This window comes from Neodiprion lecontei, chromosome 4, assembly GCF_021901455.1.
Source record: "Neodiprion lecontei isolate iyNeoLeco1 chromosome 4, iyNeoLeco1.1, whole genome shotgun sequence".
In the NCBI taxonomy this organism is placed as follows: domain Eukaryota; kingdom Metazoa; phylum Arthropoda; class Insecta; order Hymenoptera; family Diprionidae; genus Neodiprion; species Neodiprion lecontei.
This window is the reverse complement of record NC_060263.1, coordinates 10,793,019-10,813,201: the sequence shown is the minus strand read 5'-3', so window position 1 is coordinate 10,813,201 and position 20,183 is coordinate 10,793,019. Positions and strand designations below refer to the sequence as shown.

The 20,183-nt window shown below is 39.4% G+C and overlaps 1 protein-coding gene across 6 annotated transcripts in view; it reads right to left on the bottom strand.

The window, feature by feature from the left end:
• LOC107226377 (tubulin polyglutamylase TTLL5) overlaps positions 1-20,183 on the bottom strand; it is a 310,488-nt gene that overhangs the window by 201,668 nt on the left and 88,637 nt on the right. For all 6 annotated transcript variants that reach the window (XR_006904213.1, XR_006904214.1, XM_046739187.1 and 3 more), the window contains exon 4: positions 10,582-10,705. Coding sequence is in view for 4 of the 6 variants with exons in the window: in XM_046739187.1 (XP_046595143.1) it covers positions 10,582-10,705 (124 nt within the window). In the remaining 2 variants the exon portion in view is untranslated. The remainder of the gene's footprint in view (positions 1-10,581; positions 10,706-20,183) is intronic.

Here is a 20,183-nt window from a genome sequence, read left to right as displayed (position 1 = left end):
TGACTTGATGTAGAAAAGAAGAAAAAATTAACCGATGCCGAGGGTAATTTTGACGTATTGATACCGCTCAGCATGATATTGGGTTTCGCTGAAGAGTAACGCAAGATCGTTGTCAACGCTGAACATGAGTCAATTTTGACGAGATCAAAAACTGACGTCAACGCTATCATGCAGACTCAAAAGGAGGAATTCAAAATCACTATCAATGCAGTGGAATGGCTAATACCGTATTTGAAACTCGCGGATCAGAAAAAAGTTGACCCACTAAATTTCATTCGGAAAGATCCGCCTATTTTGATGAGCTTCCGCATTTGGGAAATGTACGAATATCCCTTACTTCGCACAACATCGAAACACGTTTGGACTGTGAAAACTTTCACTCAGCTTGAAAAACCTCGGTACGTCATTTTGGGTTTCCAAACAAGTCGAAAGAACAAGACTGGCAAGAACACAAGTCATTTTGATCTTTGCAATATCATGGACGTCAAGCTATTTTTAAACTCTCAATCTTATCTGTACGGTAACCTGAACCTCAGCATGAGTCGTAATCTGTACGCACTCCTGTACGAGATGTACGCAAACTTCCAAGCTACCTACTACGACAAGAACCCCGAGCCGTTGTTGACAAAGAGTGAATTCCTTCCAGACGTCCCCTTATTCGTTATCCACTTTTCAAAACAAAACGAATCTTCGAAGTACGGACCTGTCGACATCCGTCTTGAATTTGAAGCTCAAGCCAAATTTCTCGCTGAAACATCGGCGTACTGCTTGATTGTTCACGATCGTATTATCGAATACAACCCGCTCAGTGGTAAGGTGAAAAAGTTGGTATAAAAGTTGACCCGTTTCCACCATCTCGCACAGTTCAAAGATGGAGCTTATCGCTGATATACAAGGCTTTCGTAGACCTTTCAACAATACCTTGACATTGAACGGATTGGCTATAATTTCAATCTACTCTGAAGCATCTCCATCAATGTTTTTTCAAGCCACCTTACGAATGGGATTGTATGGACGTCAAATACAAAAGCCAAAATTCTAGGTTAAAACGCGATTTTCACGGTCTACCTTGGAGCTTTGGAACCATACCGTTGGAGGAAGTTGAGTGGACCATTGAAGACAGGCTGTGCAAAGCTGAAACCGTGTACGTAAAAGAAGAAGAAAACCGAGATTGGTCGCTCAAAGATGTCTCCAAAGATCAAATCATCGATATCCTGGACTCTGACTGTCCGTCGCTTCAAACCTTGCAAAAAACTTTACCTGTGTCTCTAAGATGTGACGTGCATACAATACCCAACTCAATATGTGCAGCACAAAACGTTTTGCTACTTCAATATTGGCTACAAAATCATCATACTGTTTGGATGGCGAGGGTGTACGATTTGTGTTACTGTGCAGAAGCGTCTACAAGAACGGTCCCGCATTCCTGGCGAATATATCATCCTGGTTATGATACTGTTAAATGGAATTATTGTACTATCGTTGTGAAGTAATTGTCAACTGTACCCTAAAAATTGTACTCAATAAAACTGGTTTTTAAAGAATGAAATTTTCATGAAACAATTTTATACCTTCACCTTCACCTCAGCTCTTAAGAGAGAATTTTTTTCAATACAAAGCTTATGTAAGATTCAACCTTGCTCTCCATCCTTGACCGAGCTGTACTCAAACCGAGTTATGTTTTGCATTTCTAGAGCGATAGTATCCCAACACCGCAGATCCTTGGCTCTGAATGTATACTACCGCAGCTATCGGTCGACCTTGTACTCTAGTCTTCACTGAACCCATTCAAAATTCATCGTAGAGTTCACATTACACTTACAAGACGCAAACGCAGCTCGAAACCCTCCATCGTTGCTTAGTGGTGTCCGAAGTAGCGTTTTCTTAGATTTCAAGACTTAATTCTAGTTACAATTACAAGGTACAAAACATGTACCGCAGCTATCGGTCGACCTTGCACTCTGGTCTTGACTGAACCCGTTCAAAATTCATAGTAAAGTTCACATGATAGTTACAGGCCAAAAAGAATGTCACGTGGTTGATATCAAACCGGCATTCGAGTAAGTGGAAAACAATTCTCAGAACCATTAATTTTGGAATGTCGCGTGGTTGATAAGGTGGGAAAGGAATGTGAGGTGGTTGATGTTACACATCAGCGATATCCGAATGGATGAAAAACAATTCTCGGAACTATTAATTTTGTAATGTCACGTGGTTGATAATGTGGAAAAAGAATGTGGGGGTGGTTAATGTTACACATCAGCAGTCCTACCGTGGAAAAGGAATTTGAAGTGGTTAATGTTACACATCAGCAGTCGTATTGTGGGAAAAGAATGCGGGACGGTGAAAAAGTTCTCGCCCCCGCTGCACCCTCGAGCGTTGGCAGACGAGCACTACATGAAGACTTTGATCTTCGGTTGGTAAGATTGTCGGTAAAACAGCACGATTTTCACCTTCGACTGATAAGAATTGTTGGTAAAGCAGTGCGATTTTTACCGTCGACCGATACAACTGTCGGTAAGGTTGCACGTTTTCAACCTTAAGTCGGTACTGCAGACTGTGACGTCATCGCGGAAAAGGGTTTGAGTCCGGGGAGAATGTCGGTAAGTGTCGGTAACAGGAATCTGTAAGTAGAACCCGCCTTGCTGTGCTACTGGTGAAAAAGACGTCAAAATGCAAGAATCGAGGCTACTGAAAAAGCCATTAAAAACCGATGGGAAGGACAAGACGGAGCGCCTGAACAACTTCTACCGATTCCAGTTAATGAACCGCAGCCTGGCTCATTTAGAATGCATCTTGATTGTACATCGCTACCATCGACATTAACTTCTTATCATCCGTCAACTGCGAACACTACAACGAGCAAAAGAAAGCTCGAAACTTTTGCTTCGATGCTGTCATCAGAGCCAGGTGAGACTGACGAAAATTATCTTTTAGTTTATTCTAGTACCTGGCAGCCGTTCGGGCAAGCAATCGAAAATGTAAATACTTCTGACTGCGTTGACGAGGGCCAACTGAAAATTTCAAATTATTTAATCGTTTTTTCATCCTATTACTCTACCTAATTTGATATTAACTTGGCCCTAACTATTATTTCATTCGAGTACTCATTATTTTCAATTTATGTTTCATGCGATGTGAATTCGAAAACGTCGCCGTAAAAGGATTCTATCTCAGCGACACATGAGAAGAAACGGCATCAATCTGGGAAGGCGTAGACTATCAAATATGATTATTCAACTTTTTTGAAATTTTGGGTCAGATTCTCTGGACAATTGGTCACTTTTATTTTTGTATTCATTAAAGTACGATTTACTCAAAACTATATTTCTTGATCTTCGAAACGCTCCCTGCGCATGTGTTTTGCCCTGAGTTTTAATTTGGCATGAACCGTCATGCATATGTTAAACACAAACCTGAGTATCGATCTTCTTATAGTGCGAAAGGAACATATGATTCCAGTTACTTGTAACCTTGAAAATCCTTAGAATTTGAGATACGAAGTTCTAACTTCCGTTTCAAAGAGACTATTGTTCTGATCTGAAATTCCGTAGTAGGGTTTCTTCGTCTTATTATTAATGCCCTAAGTAAAACGTTCGAATATGAATATGATCCGAGCATTACTAATGCGCAGGGAGCATTTTGAAGTTTGATGTTTTTATAAATTCTAAGGCGTAACTTCTTTAATTTATGACGGATCTTTCAACTTTAGCCACCCATTTTCTTAGGCTCTTCGAGTACTTTCAGATAATTAAAACAGAATTGTAATTTGCGGAAAAATGTAAATGTTTTATATTACAGTAAAGTCCTCCCTTGAACTATTGGCTACATTTCTTATGCATGTTGTACTTATAGCATGTGTTCAGAAATACTAGAATAAACTTTACGTAACCTATAAGTAAGTACGAGTGGATTCGATAAATTAAGTTTCCTATTTTTAGGATTTAATCAAAAAGAAAAATAATAATTGAGTTGTTTTTGGGCATAGCCGCCCGGCTCACGCTACGAGTTGAGAGACGAGGAGCACATGTACAGGATAGAAATGTTACAGCCCATATCTTTTTTGTAATAATCTTATAGCGCCAGCTGCTTAATCTTCAAGTAAGATCTAATCGATCTAATAACGACCCTAGTATATGTGGTAACGTTTCTACCCTTACATGTGTTACCCTCTGTCACTCTGGTAACGCTTTGCTCTGTCTTTTTAGTTGCTCTGATTAGACATCTTATCCAACATTGCTGTGGATAAAATAAAAATATCCACGAATTCCACGAATTGTGAGTACACTGCCGGCTTCGAAAAATTTGATTCGGCTGCAATTTCGGTGTGTTTTACTTCGTATTTTCAGTACCTCTTGTCGCAGGAAAAAAATATGGACCACTCTATTTTTTGTGGAAAAAAAAATCTGATATTTTCAAATTTTGAATCCATTTTTGAATAGATCGTCAATAACAGCCAAAAAGTACGCCTTTTTCAAAAACAATTTTTTTTCAAGGTTTCGCAATCAAAAATAATATTTTGATAATTCTATTGAAAAGCTAGGAATTTTTGCATTAGGGCCCTAGATTTTCAGAGTGGGATGACCACGGAATGGGGTCTCAGCTTAATTTGTGTAAAACTTTCACACATCGTAGGATTGAACCAGCCGTACAGGAGGTGTTACCATAATATTTAGAAAAATTTGATTTGTGTCATTACGAATTTCTACAAATTGATTCATAATTATTATAGTTTTTTGCTCATCATATCGAAAATCAACATTTAGTTTGTTGTAATTACTTTTAGCATTTGAGCAAACTGACACAAATTTCAAGCAATTCTGCATGTAAATATTTTAATTGAATCGTAGGGTATGTTGGGATAGGTATAACGTTTGGTGAATAACTCGACACGTGTGATGTCTCTTGTGTCTCGCATCGAACTGTGTTTATTCTCCTGCTCCATAGTGCGTGGGGGGAGCAGCTCAGGCCCGTACATACTGTCTTACATACATCTCTTTACAGGTAAATTCTTGGTTCGAATTCTGACCGATGTTTGTTTTTTTTTCAATTACAATAAATCGATTTTGTTTTTGGCTCTTTTATTCTTTTATAAGTTTATTACAAAAAATAAAAACACCCCATTGGTCAAGAATTTCAACCAATTGAACATCATATACTGGTCTACAAGCCACATGCAACACGTAAGCAATAAAGAGGATCAAAACGTATCAAAAAAATATTATGACTTTTTTTCTTAAAGTGGGGAACTTCCATAAAATGAAGCTATTGATAATGAGTTGGCGCAAACCGAAAATACAGCTACAAGTTGTCCAACTCCCAATCCCATTGCTATTTTACCACCGACCAACAACCAGCACGCTCCTAATTTTTAGATCCTCAAACTGACATACTTATCAATAATGACAGAGGATCAAAACACTTCTAATGCGAACTCCAAGCCAATTCCGAAATATATTGAAGGGGGAAACCCCTGTAAGCGTACGTTTTTCAAAGATTTTTTTACAGCGAAGTGGAATAGTTAATTGAATTAAAATAAAGCATATCTCAAAGTAAGGTGTATTGACAAATTTATGAGACTGAAATATTTTATAATGGCGGCGCCACAGCTGCTGCATATCGGTACCTTAGATATGCGCCGTGCAGCCTACAGGTCTCAAACCTCAACTAAAATCAAAAAATCTAATTTTTTTTTGTTGAAATACATTAACACGCTTTGCATCACGGAGAAAAAAAAATTAAATATTTTGGCCATTTTGAAAAAAATCATCCATTTCTGCATAAACAATCGGTAAAAAACAATATTTTGTTGTATTCTTTGGGAAAAATCGAACTTCATGCAATTTTCATAAAAATCGATTGAAAATTCGCTGAGCTACATTGCGCGGCACGCGAATTTCACATATTGTAAAACCGACTGTACGATACGAAAAATATGTGAGGTAAGGTTAGTGTACCAGTTGCTGACCCTGTTCCAATTATTGACCTTTTTTGGTTGTATCTGTATGAGCCTAAGTTCTAAAATTTACAAAAAATACATTTGTAGTGTCTAACCCTTTAGCAATTGATTTTAGCCATCGAAAAATTCACAATTTATTATTCACCGTTAATTTGTAATTATGGAAAATAAAAGGGTCAATAAATGGGTCTAAACGTGTCAATAACTGGTACACTTACCTTACGAACAGCACGCTGCCTCTCAATTGTTGACTTGGAGACGCTATATTTAAAAACATAACAATTACACGAGCACAAACTATTGCTTTTACTTGCCAGTAGTGATTTCTACTACCCAATTAGCGAGATTTTATTGCCAAGGGACCGAAAGATAGATACAGCATTCTTGCGCGCGTCGTTTACCTGCGCTTGGTACCGTTTGGAGCGTTGATACTTGTATCTCTTTGAAGCATCTATACGTCGAATTCAGATTTGAATACTTTAAGAGCATATTCTCCAAGTGTCAAACTAATTTTTCAAGTAAAATATATGTCGAAAAATTTCAAATTACACGAGTTTCCCCCGTTAAGGTAGTACCGTGATAAATCACTTTTCTTACAGTATCTGTCAATTTTTGAATACACATAATTTGAAGTGTCCTTTATACGTAGGAATTTTTTTTAATAGTCCTTGCGGTACTAAATTTTGCAATATTAGCGATCAAAAGTCGTACAATTTACATGTATTCCCTATCCCGACCGTAGTTAGAGTGAGCATTTTATTTAATAACAGCCATACTTTTCTTAGAATTTTTTTTAAAAACTGAAAATTATTAATTGAGGATATAACAAGTAATTTTTTTCAAAAAAAACATAAACAAGCAGTATTCATTTTTTTGTAAATAATTCTTAAAGTTTGTTGCTTTTAATGATTTTCAAACTTTCTCTCATAACCTGACCCGTGAGAAATAGTGACTTGGCAACGTTGCCCTACGCAGGAAGTTTAAAATGCCATAAAGACCCAACGAATTGAAATAAATGTCAGAACTTTGCGGATATAGGTTACGGTACAGGTTTTAATCGCGAAGTCATTGCGTATTATTTTCAGTCTCCAATTATAACTAACCTCAAATTGATTTCATAACAATACATTTCTCTACAACACATGCTTGAGGGGCAAAAGATACTGAGTTAGAATGCAACGTTGCCAAGTCAGACAAAAGACGCAATGGGAAAATTTTTATACTTCTGCGCATGTGAGAGGAGGCGCAAAGGTGTACTGCATCTCAACTACTTTTTACTTTAGTTATAATGTTTTATACAGGGGATATTTCTCTGGAAGTTGAGGACTGCTGCTATCACGGTACTACCTTAAGTTAGGGCCATCGTTAAGCGACAGTGTGAAATTGCCAGGACCCATCTATAGAAGCGATTAATGAATAGATATTTTCTGATCCTTCAAAATGGACATTTATTACCGATCACAGAATTGGGCAGTTAATTGTTGAAAAAGCTCATGTACAAATGAAAGATTTGAATTATCTATCGAGAACGGTAGGCGATTCTCATCTGTTTGTTATACCCGGCAACAAAATAGCGTCGTAACAGTGACTCGGCCCTGGCTAATTTACGTTAAAGATAAAAATAGTATACATTGTTTCTGCTTTCTTCTGTTTTCAAAACATATCACGAGACAGTTGCCCACAAACGGTTTCTCTGATTGGATACATTTATCGCAAGATCTGACGTTGCTTGAAAAATCCGTGAAACATTTTACAGAATTTGAAAGTTGGAAAGAATACGACTTTCGATTGCGATCTGAAAATACCGTTGATAAAGAACATGAGCGCATCGGTAAATCGATCACTGGAGTAATGTTCTGCCCCGTACAATCAGTATTATACAATATCTAGCTACACAATCGCTTGCACTCCGCGCTGGTTCTAGTAACTTGTATGAACGTAAAAACGGAAACTTCTTGAAGCTCATAAAAATATTCTCAAAATTCGACCCAATAATGGCAGAGCATATATCACACATTCGAAACCAAGAGACGCGGTGCCGTTACTTGAGTAATAGAATCCAAAATGAAATTATGTCGTTGATATGCGAAAAGAATACACGACTCTTTATTGGAAATGATAAAAAATGGCATGCACGCGTGGTAAGAGTCGTATTGGAGAGATATCCATTATTATCGGATTCGTTGCATACGGTCGAAAAGCTAAGCAACTCGAAATAAAAGAACATTTCCTTGGATTCCTCCCTGTCACTGACACTACAAGCAAGTGACTAATAGAATTTATCCTTACCGAGTTACAAAATTTGGATTTTCCGATATGCGTGGCCAAGGCAATGGCAATAGGGCGAACGTGAAAGAGAAACATTCTGGCGTGCAAAATCGAATTCTGCAAAGGGATCCCTCGTGCCTTCCTCGTCCCTTGCTCAGCCCATACCTTAATTCGTGTAGTAAGTGATGCTACTTCCGTCACGGATCAAAAGTTTTAGCTTAGCTTTTTCGTTCTTATTCAGAAGCTGCACGTTTTTTTTTCTAGTTGTCAACGTGTACATTTTTTTTTTAGTTCAACAAGTACGTGGTACTAAAAGAACATGAATTGTCACTAACTCTGAATGTTTTCAGTGATACGCATTGGGAAAATATAAGTATAATATATTTGTGGAAATAACGCTCGGTGAAAGTAGAGTTAATCTTTCGAACCAAGAGGCTCGGTACGTGGCCCAATCCATGACGAATTTCAGATTCATTTGTAGCGTGATTATCTGGTTTGATATTTCAAACAAAGTCTATGTCTCTTCAAAAATTATTACAAAGTCTACGATTAAATGTAATGGAATGCTGCGTTGTCCTAGATAGAAACACAGATTTTCTCCAGCAGTGAGATTTTGAAAGCTTTTCTATAATACTGGACAAAAAGAAAGGTTTAATATCCGATGTAGAGATAGAGCCGATATTTTCTCATGACAATATGGTTCGCGTTCAATATAAGAAACGTTCTTTCGAATACGAAATTCAAGATGAATGCGTAACAGATCGGAAGAAACAATTAAAAGTACAATTCTTTTACCACGTTGTTGATACGGTAGTAGAATAGATGGAAGAGAGATTTTAGCAATTACAGGCACAACGTAATGATTCTACATTTTTATAAGATATTCATCCTCGCAAATCAACAACAAACGAAGAAATTATGATGAGCTGTAAAGGTTTGCATGTTACATTAACGGATAAGGAGAACATGGATATTGATGGGTTGATCTGTATGACGAAATTATGAATCTGACTACAATTTTGCCTTCTGATCGATCCTCAATTGAATTTTTAAGCTTTATTGCAAAAAAATGAGCTTTTGCCGATTGTACCCAACGTTGTAGTCGCCTTGCGGATATTGATAATTGTTAGATTCAGAAACTCCGAACTCAAGTATTGCTACTGCAACCATAATAACTATCGTATGAGTCAATATGACTTTGTTAAAACCTAACGCTAAAAATTGATAGAGTAAAACTTGTTATTCGTTAATAAATGTGTAGTTTAAATTGAAGTGTTGTGTACAGAGAATGATTTCAACCACGCACAGCGATAGTTGCCACCACCCGAAATGACCGAATTCGCAGATAGTGACGAGCTAAACGAGAAACCTGAACTAATCGAACATCTGATTGCGCACGCACGGACATATTGGACATCGCAAGGTTTCTGAATCGAATTTGAATCTGAATCGAGCAGCGAGTCGAAGATCTCTCGCACCGCTCATCTCGAAACGTAACAAAGAATCGATTCTACAGAAATCTATTTTACAAGAAAAATGTTTAACAGAATATAGTCTAGAGACTCGTTTCTACAGAAATATTTTTCTGCAGAATATTTTCATGCGGAAATTTTTGTACAGATTAGTTTTATAGTTTCACACATCCAACACAATACCCGTTCGTCACAATACACATTCAGCACACACATAAATTCAACACAAATAATTTAAATTACATTAATTTATGTATAATGTAAATTAAATTAAATTAAATCAAATCAAAATATACGAAACTGATTTTTCTGTAGAATAAAACATGGAGGATTATTTCTGATGCGAGTCTCAAATTTCTTTCTGGAGAAAAATGTTTTATAGATATTCTGTAGAAAAATATTTCTGTAGAAATGAGTCTGTAGAACATATTTTGTAGAACATTTGCTTTGTGGAACTGATTCCTGTAGAACTGAACCGCATTCGATTCTTTACATATATAATGAAGCTTGTGCGTTAATCCATTTTACGTACAATTAATGTGATTAATTTACAAATTCCTATGTTTGATTTGAATGAAAGATTCTTCGACAATATGCAAACGTTTACTATTTATAAAACTGATAAAAGATGTAAAGTGATATTTAATAACCTGACGTTTCATGAAATTCATACTTCCTAAAGAATGATTGAAACCCGTATAAAAAATCACCTCCTACATATAGTATCACAACAAATTTAACCATTTTTTCACCACGCCTTATGCATTTATTATAAACTCCATTTTATACTCAAACCGATGTCATACTACCTGTCTATGACTGATACGTAGGACAGAATGTTTACTCAGGAGATGAAATATTACAATGAAATCATACACTCACCTCAGCAAGGCCATGTGACTGAAGTAGTAAACTGATGAGTTTCGTATCAGTTTGAAAGATCTTGTAGGTCATATGTAGTTGTTTTCCTGGTGGATCCTCTGGTGGTGTGGCTAACGCGGAGCACCTTTTTACGAAAACAAATGAAATATGCTGCTTAACAAAGTATACATAAAGAAAACGCATGTTAATAATACGTTAATATTTGTTGTTTGTATTACAACATTCATTACAAAGTCATGATGGTGAAACATCAAGATTCTAAAAATACACATGTATGTTAATGAGGCAAAAGGAGAAGGCTGAGTTGAAGGGGGTCAAAGGAGGCTATTCTACAGTCCACAATATGTGTACATATTTTTATTACAAACTGTGATATTCATTAAAACAAAACTTCGAAACTTTTTTCCATTTAATTGCTCTCTTTTCGCTTGATTCGCAAGTTTTTGCTCAACCCTTTGGTCCGAAATTTGTGGTGCTGTCGGCTATCAAAAAACTTACCAATGCCACAGTGATAAAAGGAGAACAGGTACATAGGTGTCACGTGCGGAGCGGTCTCGCACGCGACGGCTTCAACCCTCTAAGATCTCTCAGAGGTTTATGTTTAATTTTTAGGTGAGTTGGGAGGTGAACGTCCTCTACAGGGCGTTCCCTGGGAATAGGTTTGGAAGATTTCAATTTATTGTACCAATGGTTTGATGGAAAGCAAAGTAAAAATGTTTAATGGATCAAAAACTAAAAAGCAGAAAAGGTTCTAAACAAGGAAGCTTACAATTATTTTGGTCTTATACTACTCACGTTCTCTCTCTCTCTCTCGCTTGCAGCTTCGGCCTCGAAGGTGCCGAAGTATACACGCCTTCACACACTCACTTACAGGCTACACTGCTCTATAGAGTTCGTGGCTTAACGCTTGCACTTATTTTAGCTTCGTAAGACTGACACCGCGACGCGAGTAACCTTTTACGGCCGTGGGTAGATTAGACAATTACACTCTAATCCTCGGTTTTGGAAAAAGGATTTATATCTCTATACGTGGTCGCTTCGAAGGAGCCGGGTTCCGTTGATGTCGTTATTCAGACGGTCTCAAGACGGGACTGACTTCGCTCGCTCGTCCGACACCCCTTGGAACGTCGGGCGGCGAGCGAGTTTCCGCTGAATTTACAATTCGGCGTTTTCGCTAAATACACAATTCCGGAACAAAGGCTCGCCTCGCGACAGTCATCCTCGAAGCGCGTGATTCCGCACTCGCCTCATCCCGGTGTTGATTACACCCGGGATCCGGCGGGCGCGAAGACGCTGACGTTGCTGGCCGTCCAACTACGCCGTTGTGCTTGGTTACTCCACGAACTGGTTATAATAAAATATTTTATATAGACTAACTAAAACTATGCTTCCTTGTTTCTAGAGATAATAATAATTGATATAATCGGTAATATAGTCTTGAGTAAATATGCGGCGCTCGTGACATAGGAGTGAAAAAAACCATATTTTCCGGTTTTTTATTTGCCCAAGTAATCCGAGGACCCTAATTTTGTTTGCTCACCGCCTTACCTTAAAAATCCACCCCTTCGGTGGAAAAAGAGATGACCAAACCAAAATTTAGTATTATCATATGACAACTTGAGCTGTATTTTATTCCTCGAAATTCATCATACACCGATGCCACAAATCCGATTTTTTCAGTCATCCTCGAACATGAAAAATCCACCCTTGCGACGATCGGAGAAAATAACAAAGAAGAAATTGCAATTATCGAAACACATAATGGACTGTGATTTTTGATCGACAATTCACATTCGTACGTCACAAGTCTGATTATTCTGCTCACCCCCCTACCCAGCTGCGATCAAGTACAAGAATCCATGTAAGTTGGTGGTTTTTGAAAAACGAACGTGACTCGATTTTTCTGCTGCACCATTCACATTCGTAAACACCAAGTGTGGTATATATTTGATAGGTAGCAGAATTACATTTATTGTTACCCGACGAAGCATAGCTCTGATTATTCGCAAGGATGGAACATAAAATATCTTTGTTGAACGCCAGACGCGGCATGCGCCAACTAAATTAAGAAGTAGAGATGCGGTAACGATATCAGAACTCACGACAGAAGGCAGCTGGTTAGTTCGCATACACCAACTTAAGGTCACAGAGATTGGTCGTTATATTTTTTTTTACCAACAATCAAATACTTTAGCGGAAAGTTCTAGAGTTGGTTCTTTCGAGACCGTCATTTCCCTTGCTAGTTTTAGTAAATATTGGGGATTTAAGGTCAACGCCCACCGTTGCAGAACAACCCGGATCCGCTAGGAACGGAACGGCACCCGTCCGACGCCACACCGTACGGAATTTGCAGTGCAATGTAGTGATAAGACCGTTGGGCGCAAGACAATATAGTTCGTTCCGCTATAACTCACTTATATGAGACCGAAGATTTCTTCGATTACTATTCGAAGCTAGTCCCAATAATTAAAGATGAACCGAACTTAGTCCCAGGTCCGTGCAACTCTTTCTTTTCGGGTGAATCATCAGTCCAGTTGTACTAGCTGGAGCCAAGTGGCCAAAATTACATTTGAAAGTCAAAAACAAAAATAATTTTAAGATTCTCTCAATTGATTCGAGTCGAGGCTAATGAGCAACAAATTCTGAGCTTAGGTCGAGTTTACTGCGACTCTTCCTTCACGCGTAATTCAGCGAGGTAACGCTAACTCATTATAAAGATAGCGTAGCATTCGAGTTTTTTTAAATGACAAAAACGGCAAAGTATAACTGTCACGACTAATTCGTGGTTAAATAGTGACAAATTAACAAATACTTCAAATTTGTATAGTTTTAATTGGTAGCGTTGAATTAAGTGTTCCATGTTCGGGGGGTTGGCTACATGCAAAATAAAGCACATGCCCACTTTTTAATTGCTTTAACAGAACGAAATAATTTTATTTATGATACATTCGGTTGTGCGTCGTGAGAGAGTCAGACGCGTGGCGTGCGTAGCTGGTAACTGACGAGCTCGAGGCGCAAGCCATCAAGAGAAAAAGACAAAGAAACCAAAACAAAGGGGAGGCGGTCAACCGTCGCTGCTATCCGTAGAATTGTTTACACTCTCTCCCTGTAAGAGCGCGCTGCGCGCAAATTTAAAGACACAACACGAACATACCGGCCGCCTTGAAAAGAACAATTTTTCAACAAAAAAAAAAAATAGAAATAAGATTATAATAAATGAAATGCGTTAGACTCGATACAATATCAATTATTTATCAACAAAGCATTCGTGGTCCAACGGAAGAGGACACAACCGAGTCGCAGGACTCTTGTATATTTCTCTCGTGGTCTTTACTGTAGCCGTACGGACGACGCCATCCGAGCCAGGATACACGGTCTCGACTCGCGCAAGAGGCCAACATAAAGGCGGAACGTTGTCCTCGCGAACGATTACCAAATCACCAGGGTTTAGTGATGGTACATCAGTTTTCCATTTCGTACGTTGCTGCAACTCATTGAGATAGTCGATAGACCACCTTTTCCAAAAGTGTTGCTTGATTTTTTCAACACGCTGCAATCGGGATAGCCGATTTTCTTTGGTATCGAGCAATGTAGGCTCCGAAAATGATGCGAAATTGTCTCCAATCAGGAAGTGAGCGGGACTTGGATACGAGTGGTCATTAGGATCGCTTGATAATGGGATAAAGGGTCGTGAATTTAGCACTGCCTCGATTTGAGCCAAAACGGTCTGAAATTCGTCAGATACAAGAGACGCAGTCCCGGCTACCCTCTTAAGGTGAAATTTCATAGCTTTGACGGCGGCCTCCCACAAACCACCAAAATGTGGGGCTTGTGGAGGAATGAAATGCCACGTTATTCCATTCTGTGCAGAAAAACTTGCCACACTGTCGCGATTCACTCCGCTGAGAAACGCTTTTTGTAATTCCTTCAGTTCTCTTGCCGCTCCCACGAAGTTCGTCCCATTATCGGTGTAAATTTCGGACGGGAGTCCTCGTCGTGAAACGAATCTTTTGAGTGCGTTTAAAAATGATTCGGTCGATAGATCGAGCACTAACTCGAGGTGAATTGCCTTGCAGGAGAAGCACACAAACACGGCTACGTAGGCCTTCAACTCTTTCGAATTGCGTTTCCTCGATTCTCGTACCATGAAGGGCCCACAGTAATCGATACCGCAATGAACGAATGGCCTCGCAGGAGATATTCTTGATGCGGGAAGATCTCCCATAATCGTCTGTCTCGCGATAGGGGCGTTACGGAAACACTTGACGCAACTTTGTGTGACCTGTCGTACCGCGTTTCCTCCTGAAATCAGCCAGAAACGCTGAAGTAAGGATGCCACCGTCGCTTGAGGTCCAGCGTGGAGTAATCTTTGATGCTCGTGTACTATTACCATCTTCGTGAATTTGTGTTTTGAAGGAAATACGATGGGGTGCTTTGTCGAGTACGGCAACTGAGAATGAGATAGGCGATCTCCAACCCAAATAACACCATATGAGTCGAGAAAAGGCGGTAAGCCAACTAGCTTGCTGTTACGAGCTGTAAGTTAATTTTTTTCTAGCGCCTTTAATTCGAGAGAAAACGAATAGCCTTAGACGATCTTCGCAAATCAAATATTGGCCTGATCCAACTCTTGAGCGGTGAGAGGACCAACCCGTCGATCTGGTTTGTCCCTTTTCGTATTGTAAACAAAATGTGGAATGTCAGCCATCGATCGGATTAGTTTGGTCGTTTAATCCAAATTATTTTGGATTAAAATGCTCCAACCATGTGGCATGTTCGTCGCAACCAAAGACGTTTTGCGAGGCTCAAGAAGTTCCTCGAGACTAGATGTGACGGATGAACTTGCGTCCCAATCCATTACCTCAGCATTAAGCCATTGTGACCCATTCCACTAAAGCTGCGATTGAATTGGCTAGGAGGGCGAGATTCCTCGGGAAATCGCGTGGGCAGGATTCTCTTTGATGCTTACATGTTTCCAAGATAATGGATCTGTCAATTCTTGGATTTAACCTACAGGATTTGACACAAAGGTGTTCTAACGTTTAGCATCCGCCTTTATCCAGCACAATGTGATCATGGAATCGGACCAATGATAAATTCCGTCGAATTTGATGCCGATCGATTGCTTTATCCTGTGAGTCATTTGCGCGAGAAGAAGTGCCGCGCAGAGTTCCAGTCTTGGCAGAGTGATCGTTTTGGCCGGAGCGACTCGAGATTTAGCACAAAGCAGACGAATTTTTCGTTGACCGTCCTTACTCGTTGTTTTGATATATACCACCGCCCCGTACGCTTCCATACTCGCATCGCAAAATCCGTGCATCTCGGTAAGACTTAATTCCGCGTGTTCGATAACCTTTCTCGAGAATCTCAGCGTGTTTAGAAGTCCCAATTGAGCTTCATAGGCACGCCATTTAGTCTCAACATTCAAAGGTACCGTCTCATCTCAATCTATCTTCAGCAGCCAAAGTCTCTGCATAAGGGTTTTTGCCGTTACGATGACTGGCTTTTGAACGATTAGTCGTTTGTTGTCGTACCGTTGCCGAAGCATCTGCCAAGCCTCGGCATAATTGTCCGCTGAAACCTCGAGTGCCTGTATGACCTCAGCGGCCTCACCTTGGAGCGAAGATCTCAAGTAATGAAACTTTTGAATATTCGGATTAAATTCCACGTTATGTATAAGAGAATTGAAAGTATCGTGAAATGGATACCATTATTCGTACCCACCCGCAAACGTCGGCAATTCAATTTTTGCCATGCAAGTTTACTCCGTCATTCACAAAGATATCGAACTTCTATTCGAAGCATTTTGAAGGTGAAGGAGGAATCTGTACCGTGTATTTTTCCGAACTTCAAATTTTTTTTCAGAGTCGTAAAAAACAGCACTGAAAGTGAGCAAAGTTCCCGTTGTAATAAAAAAAGAACTAATTTTTTTTCACAATTCTACGAAATACACGACACAGATACATCCTTCTCCTTTAATTTAGGAATAAGAGCAATAAAATCGAACTTGAGAGTTGCGAGAAAAGTTGTACGAGCTAAAGCATGAAACAGCGGATTTTCGCCGCGAAAAGCAATTGCTTTCTAGCGCCACCTCTGGCTTAGGCCGCCCGTCGCATGAACTAACGACCGTAGCAGCAGTTTGCATTTAACACGTGCAAACCCGTAATTCAAACCGCGAGCTGTGAGTGTTGTTCAGTGTGTTCTTCTTGAATGAATATTAGTAAAGTATCTGAAACTCCTTGATAAGTATTCATCAGTCATTCGCTATGACTAAGATAAGGAAAGTGTCACGGAAAAGTGAGAAAAAGAGCCAGGGTTGGAAAAATTTGGCGGCTTATCAGCGGGAGAGGTTGAGGTGAATAGAATGGCATCAAGTTTGCTTACATAGACTTGATTGTTTTTATTTTCAGACCGACTAACTAACATGCAAGTTTTATTAATTCAGAACACCGTATTTTCCTAACAATCTCTTCGCATTATTATTTACCGTCCCTTTCTCAATGTTTATTTTGTCGACCTATTCTTCCGAAAATTGTTTTCCATCTTTCGTCCACTCACGATTACAAACTTACCGATGACTTTTACCACACACTGATCTACCTAACTGACTATTTAATTGTGATATTTGAAATCACGTGCCAAGGTCAATGCACAATACACTAATTAATTGAAAACATGAAGTGCTATGGAAGACATTGTTGCAGCGTAAAGTTGCAAGGCCAGCCACGTTCGGTACGCTACATTTAAGTTTCGAAATGAACCAATTATTCAGCTCCATGGAACCTGAGACTTGACTCCAGCAGTGATTCAGCTTTATCAGTTTTGAGAATTGGAAAAAAACATTCAATGAGCTATTGCTGTCCTTTTCGAACAGGCGTGATACTGTTTTATTCTCCAATAGCAATATATTTCCGCCTGAAATATCGTAAATTTGATTCGCAGGTGGCGGATGGAAAAAAATTCATTATTCTTATGTATACTACAATTACGAGAAAAAATTAAACATTTCCTATTGCGAAATATTACTCTTATATGCCCCGCGATTACCTAACAAATAGGTTTTACAAAGCTGAAATAACCTACATTTTTCGACCATTTCTGAAAAAAAATTTGTAAATAGAAGTAAAACATTTATCTGAAACAACACCCACCTGGGGGTCAGGACTCAAATCAGACCGGCTCCAATATTTTGTACATACTTGTCAATCGGTTACATAATATATGGTCGATGTAGTATTGCTGCGAGCCAATGATCGACGAAGAATTGGTCGCGGATGACACGCCAACCGAAGACACGATAACAGATAATGTTATCGAGTTTGACGAGGTCAGATCTCCAACAGAATTCGTCAAAGTCGATCTGTTTTGCTCGGAGGTAATACCCAACTCTCCGATTTCTGCTTCTCCGAAGCAGACGACAGTTGTAGGTACAAGCACATCCAAGTGTTTCGCCCACAACCGACAGTAATGAGGTAGAAGACCATGAGTTGCAATTTGAAAGGATAGTGGATCAATCCAAGATCGAATCAAGTCCTCCATTCGAGTTGGCCGGCAGAAGAATAGTGGATATAAATCACTTCGTGAGCAGTATCAAAAAATAAGCTTTTCATCCACCTTATGATTGTACGTTTGCTAACATGGAACCTATATTCGAAAGCCGGACAGGAATCATCTCAACTATCACCTTCAAATGTAAATTTTGTAATAAGTTCGAATCAATAGACTCAGAAGAAAGTAAGTCAGATTCCTCATCTTGAAACTCAGCCATAGTATCAGGAATTGTGTCCACAGGTTGTGGTTTTTCTCAACTCAAGGAAATTAGCGCTGCTGTAGATATGCCTTGCATGGCTAAGAAAACATGGAATAAATTTCACGAAATTGTCAGTGATACCTATCATGACATTGCTCGGGAAGAGATGATCAAGGCTGGGAAGGAAGAGGCGAGATTGGCCCGTGAGGCAAGTGACGTTGACGAAGACGGGCACCCTTGCGTAGCGGTTGTTGCGGATGGGTCTTGGGCCAAACGATCTTACCGTACAAAATATGATTCTCTTTCGGGTCTAGCAGCAATAGTAGGGTATAGGACGAAGAAAGTTTTGTTTTCGGGGTTCAAAACAAGTATTTTTCCATTTGTAATAGGTCGAAACAAGGGAAGTCAAAATCAGTCGTGGATCATCAGTGCGCCAAAAACTGGGGAGTTCTAGTACCGCGATGGAATCTGACATAAAAGTAGAGGGATTCAAATGTAGCTTAGAAATGCACGGCCTAAAATATAACAAATTAATAGGAGATAGTAGCGTCCGCCAGAAGCTTATCGATGCAATGCCGAATAGACCGGAGGCACTAGTCATAAAAATTAAATGCCGCAACCATGTGCTCCGAAACTATGGTACTCGACTGCGAAATCTCTGTGTCAACCGTAAGGTCGGTACAGTGATTCTGTGAAATTCTTTGCGCAAAAACTTGAAATGCCTAAGTTATGCAGTAACTTCTGCTATTGGTCACCGAAAAGCAAAAATTAATAAACCGCGATACGTTCGGGTCGAGGAATTGCGTAAAATATATAAAAAACGATCCGAATCACGTTTTCAGGGACCATCGGTTGTGTAAAAACCGTGGTTATTTCTGCGACGGTAATCCGAAGCCGGGTGAAATAAACCATGTGCAGGATACGAAAGCGACTGGTATCTTCCAAGAGATCCTTTCGGCAATGAATCGACTCACTGAGCATGTCTCTAGCCTAATATGGGACGTCGACAACAACATGGCTGAGTTGTACAGCGCACATGTTGCTCAGGCTATAGGGGGCAAGCGTGTCAATTTTACCCTTCGGGGATCATATCAAGTAAGATACGAATCTGCCGTAGTGAGGATGAATGCTGGTGGACAGTTCCATGCGATACTCGGTCAGAAATTAGGAACGGGTGGGCTGGGGAAGTTCATCGTCAAGTACTACACAAATAAATCGCGATCTCTTCACTCTAGAAAACCAGCTTTCAAATCGAAATCAAAATCTTTTGTCGCCCAGTCCACTGACACCGACTACGGTTTGGACGCTGCATGTCCGTCGCAACCAGACATGTCCGAAGAGAAATTGGCTGCCGCTATTAAGGACTTCGTGCAAGCCTTGTATTCGGTGGATACACTGGTAATCGAACGTTAAACTAGAGGACAAAGCACGTCTGACGAATGGTACGATGAGCGTAGAAAGTGGTTGACTGCCTCGATATTTGGTGAAATTTTCAAACGACAGCCACAAACATCTTGCGCCAAATTAGTTGACCGACTTCGTTATACCGATTTCCATAGTAACGCGAATACAAGGTGGGGTATCGAAAAGGAACCTTTGGCGATCAGTCAGTTTGCTTCGGAATATGAAGTTATTTTTTTTATTGACGCACCATTACTTTTGATTATGTTTTGTACCATAGATTTTGCTGATTTTTCAATACGCCTTATCTATCAATTTCTAATATACTCCTGCATGTCTAACTCAATTTTTTTGATATACTCATTTTCTTTTGAATATCTATCGATGTATGTAAAACTTTTAATTTTTCCTGACATAGTTGGGAGGTTGGGATGGGATAAGGTGGGTCTCT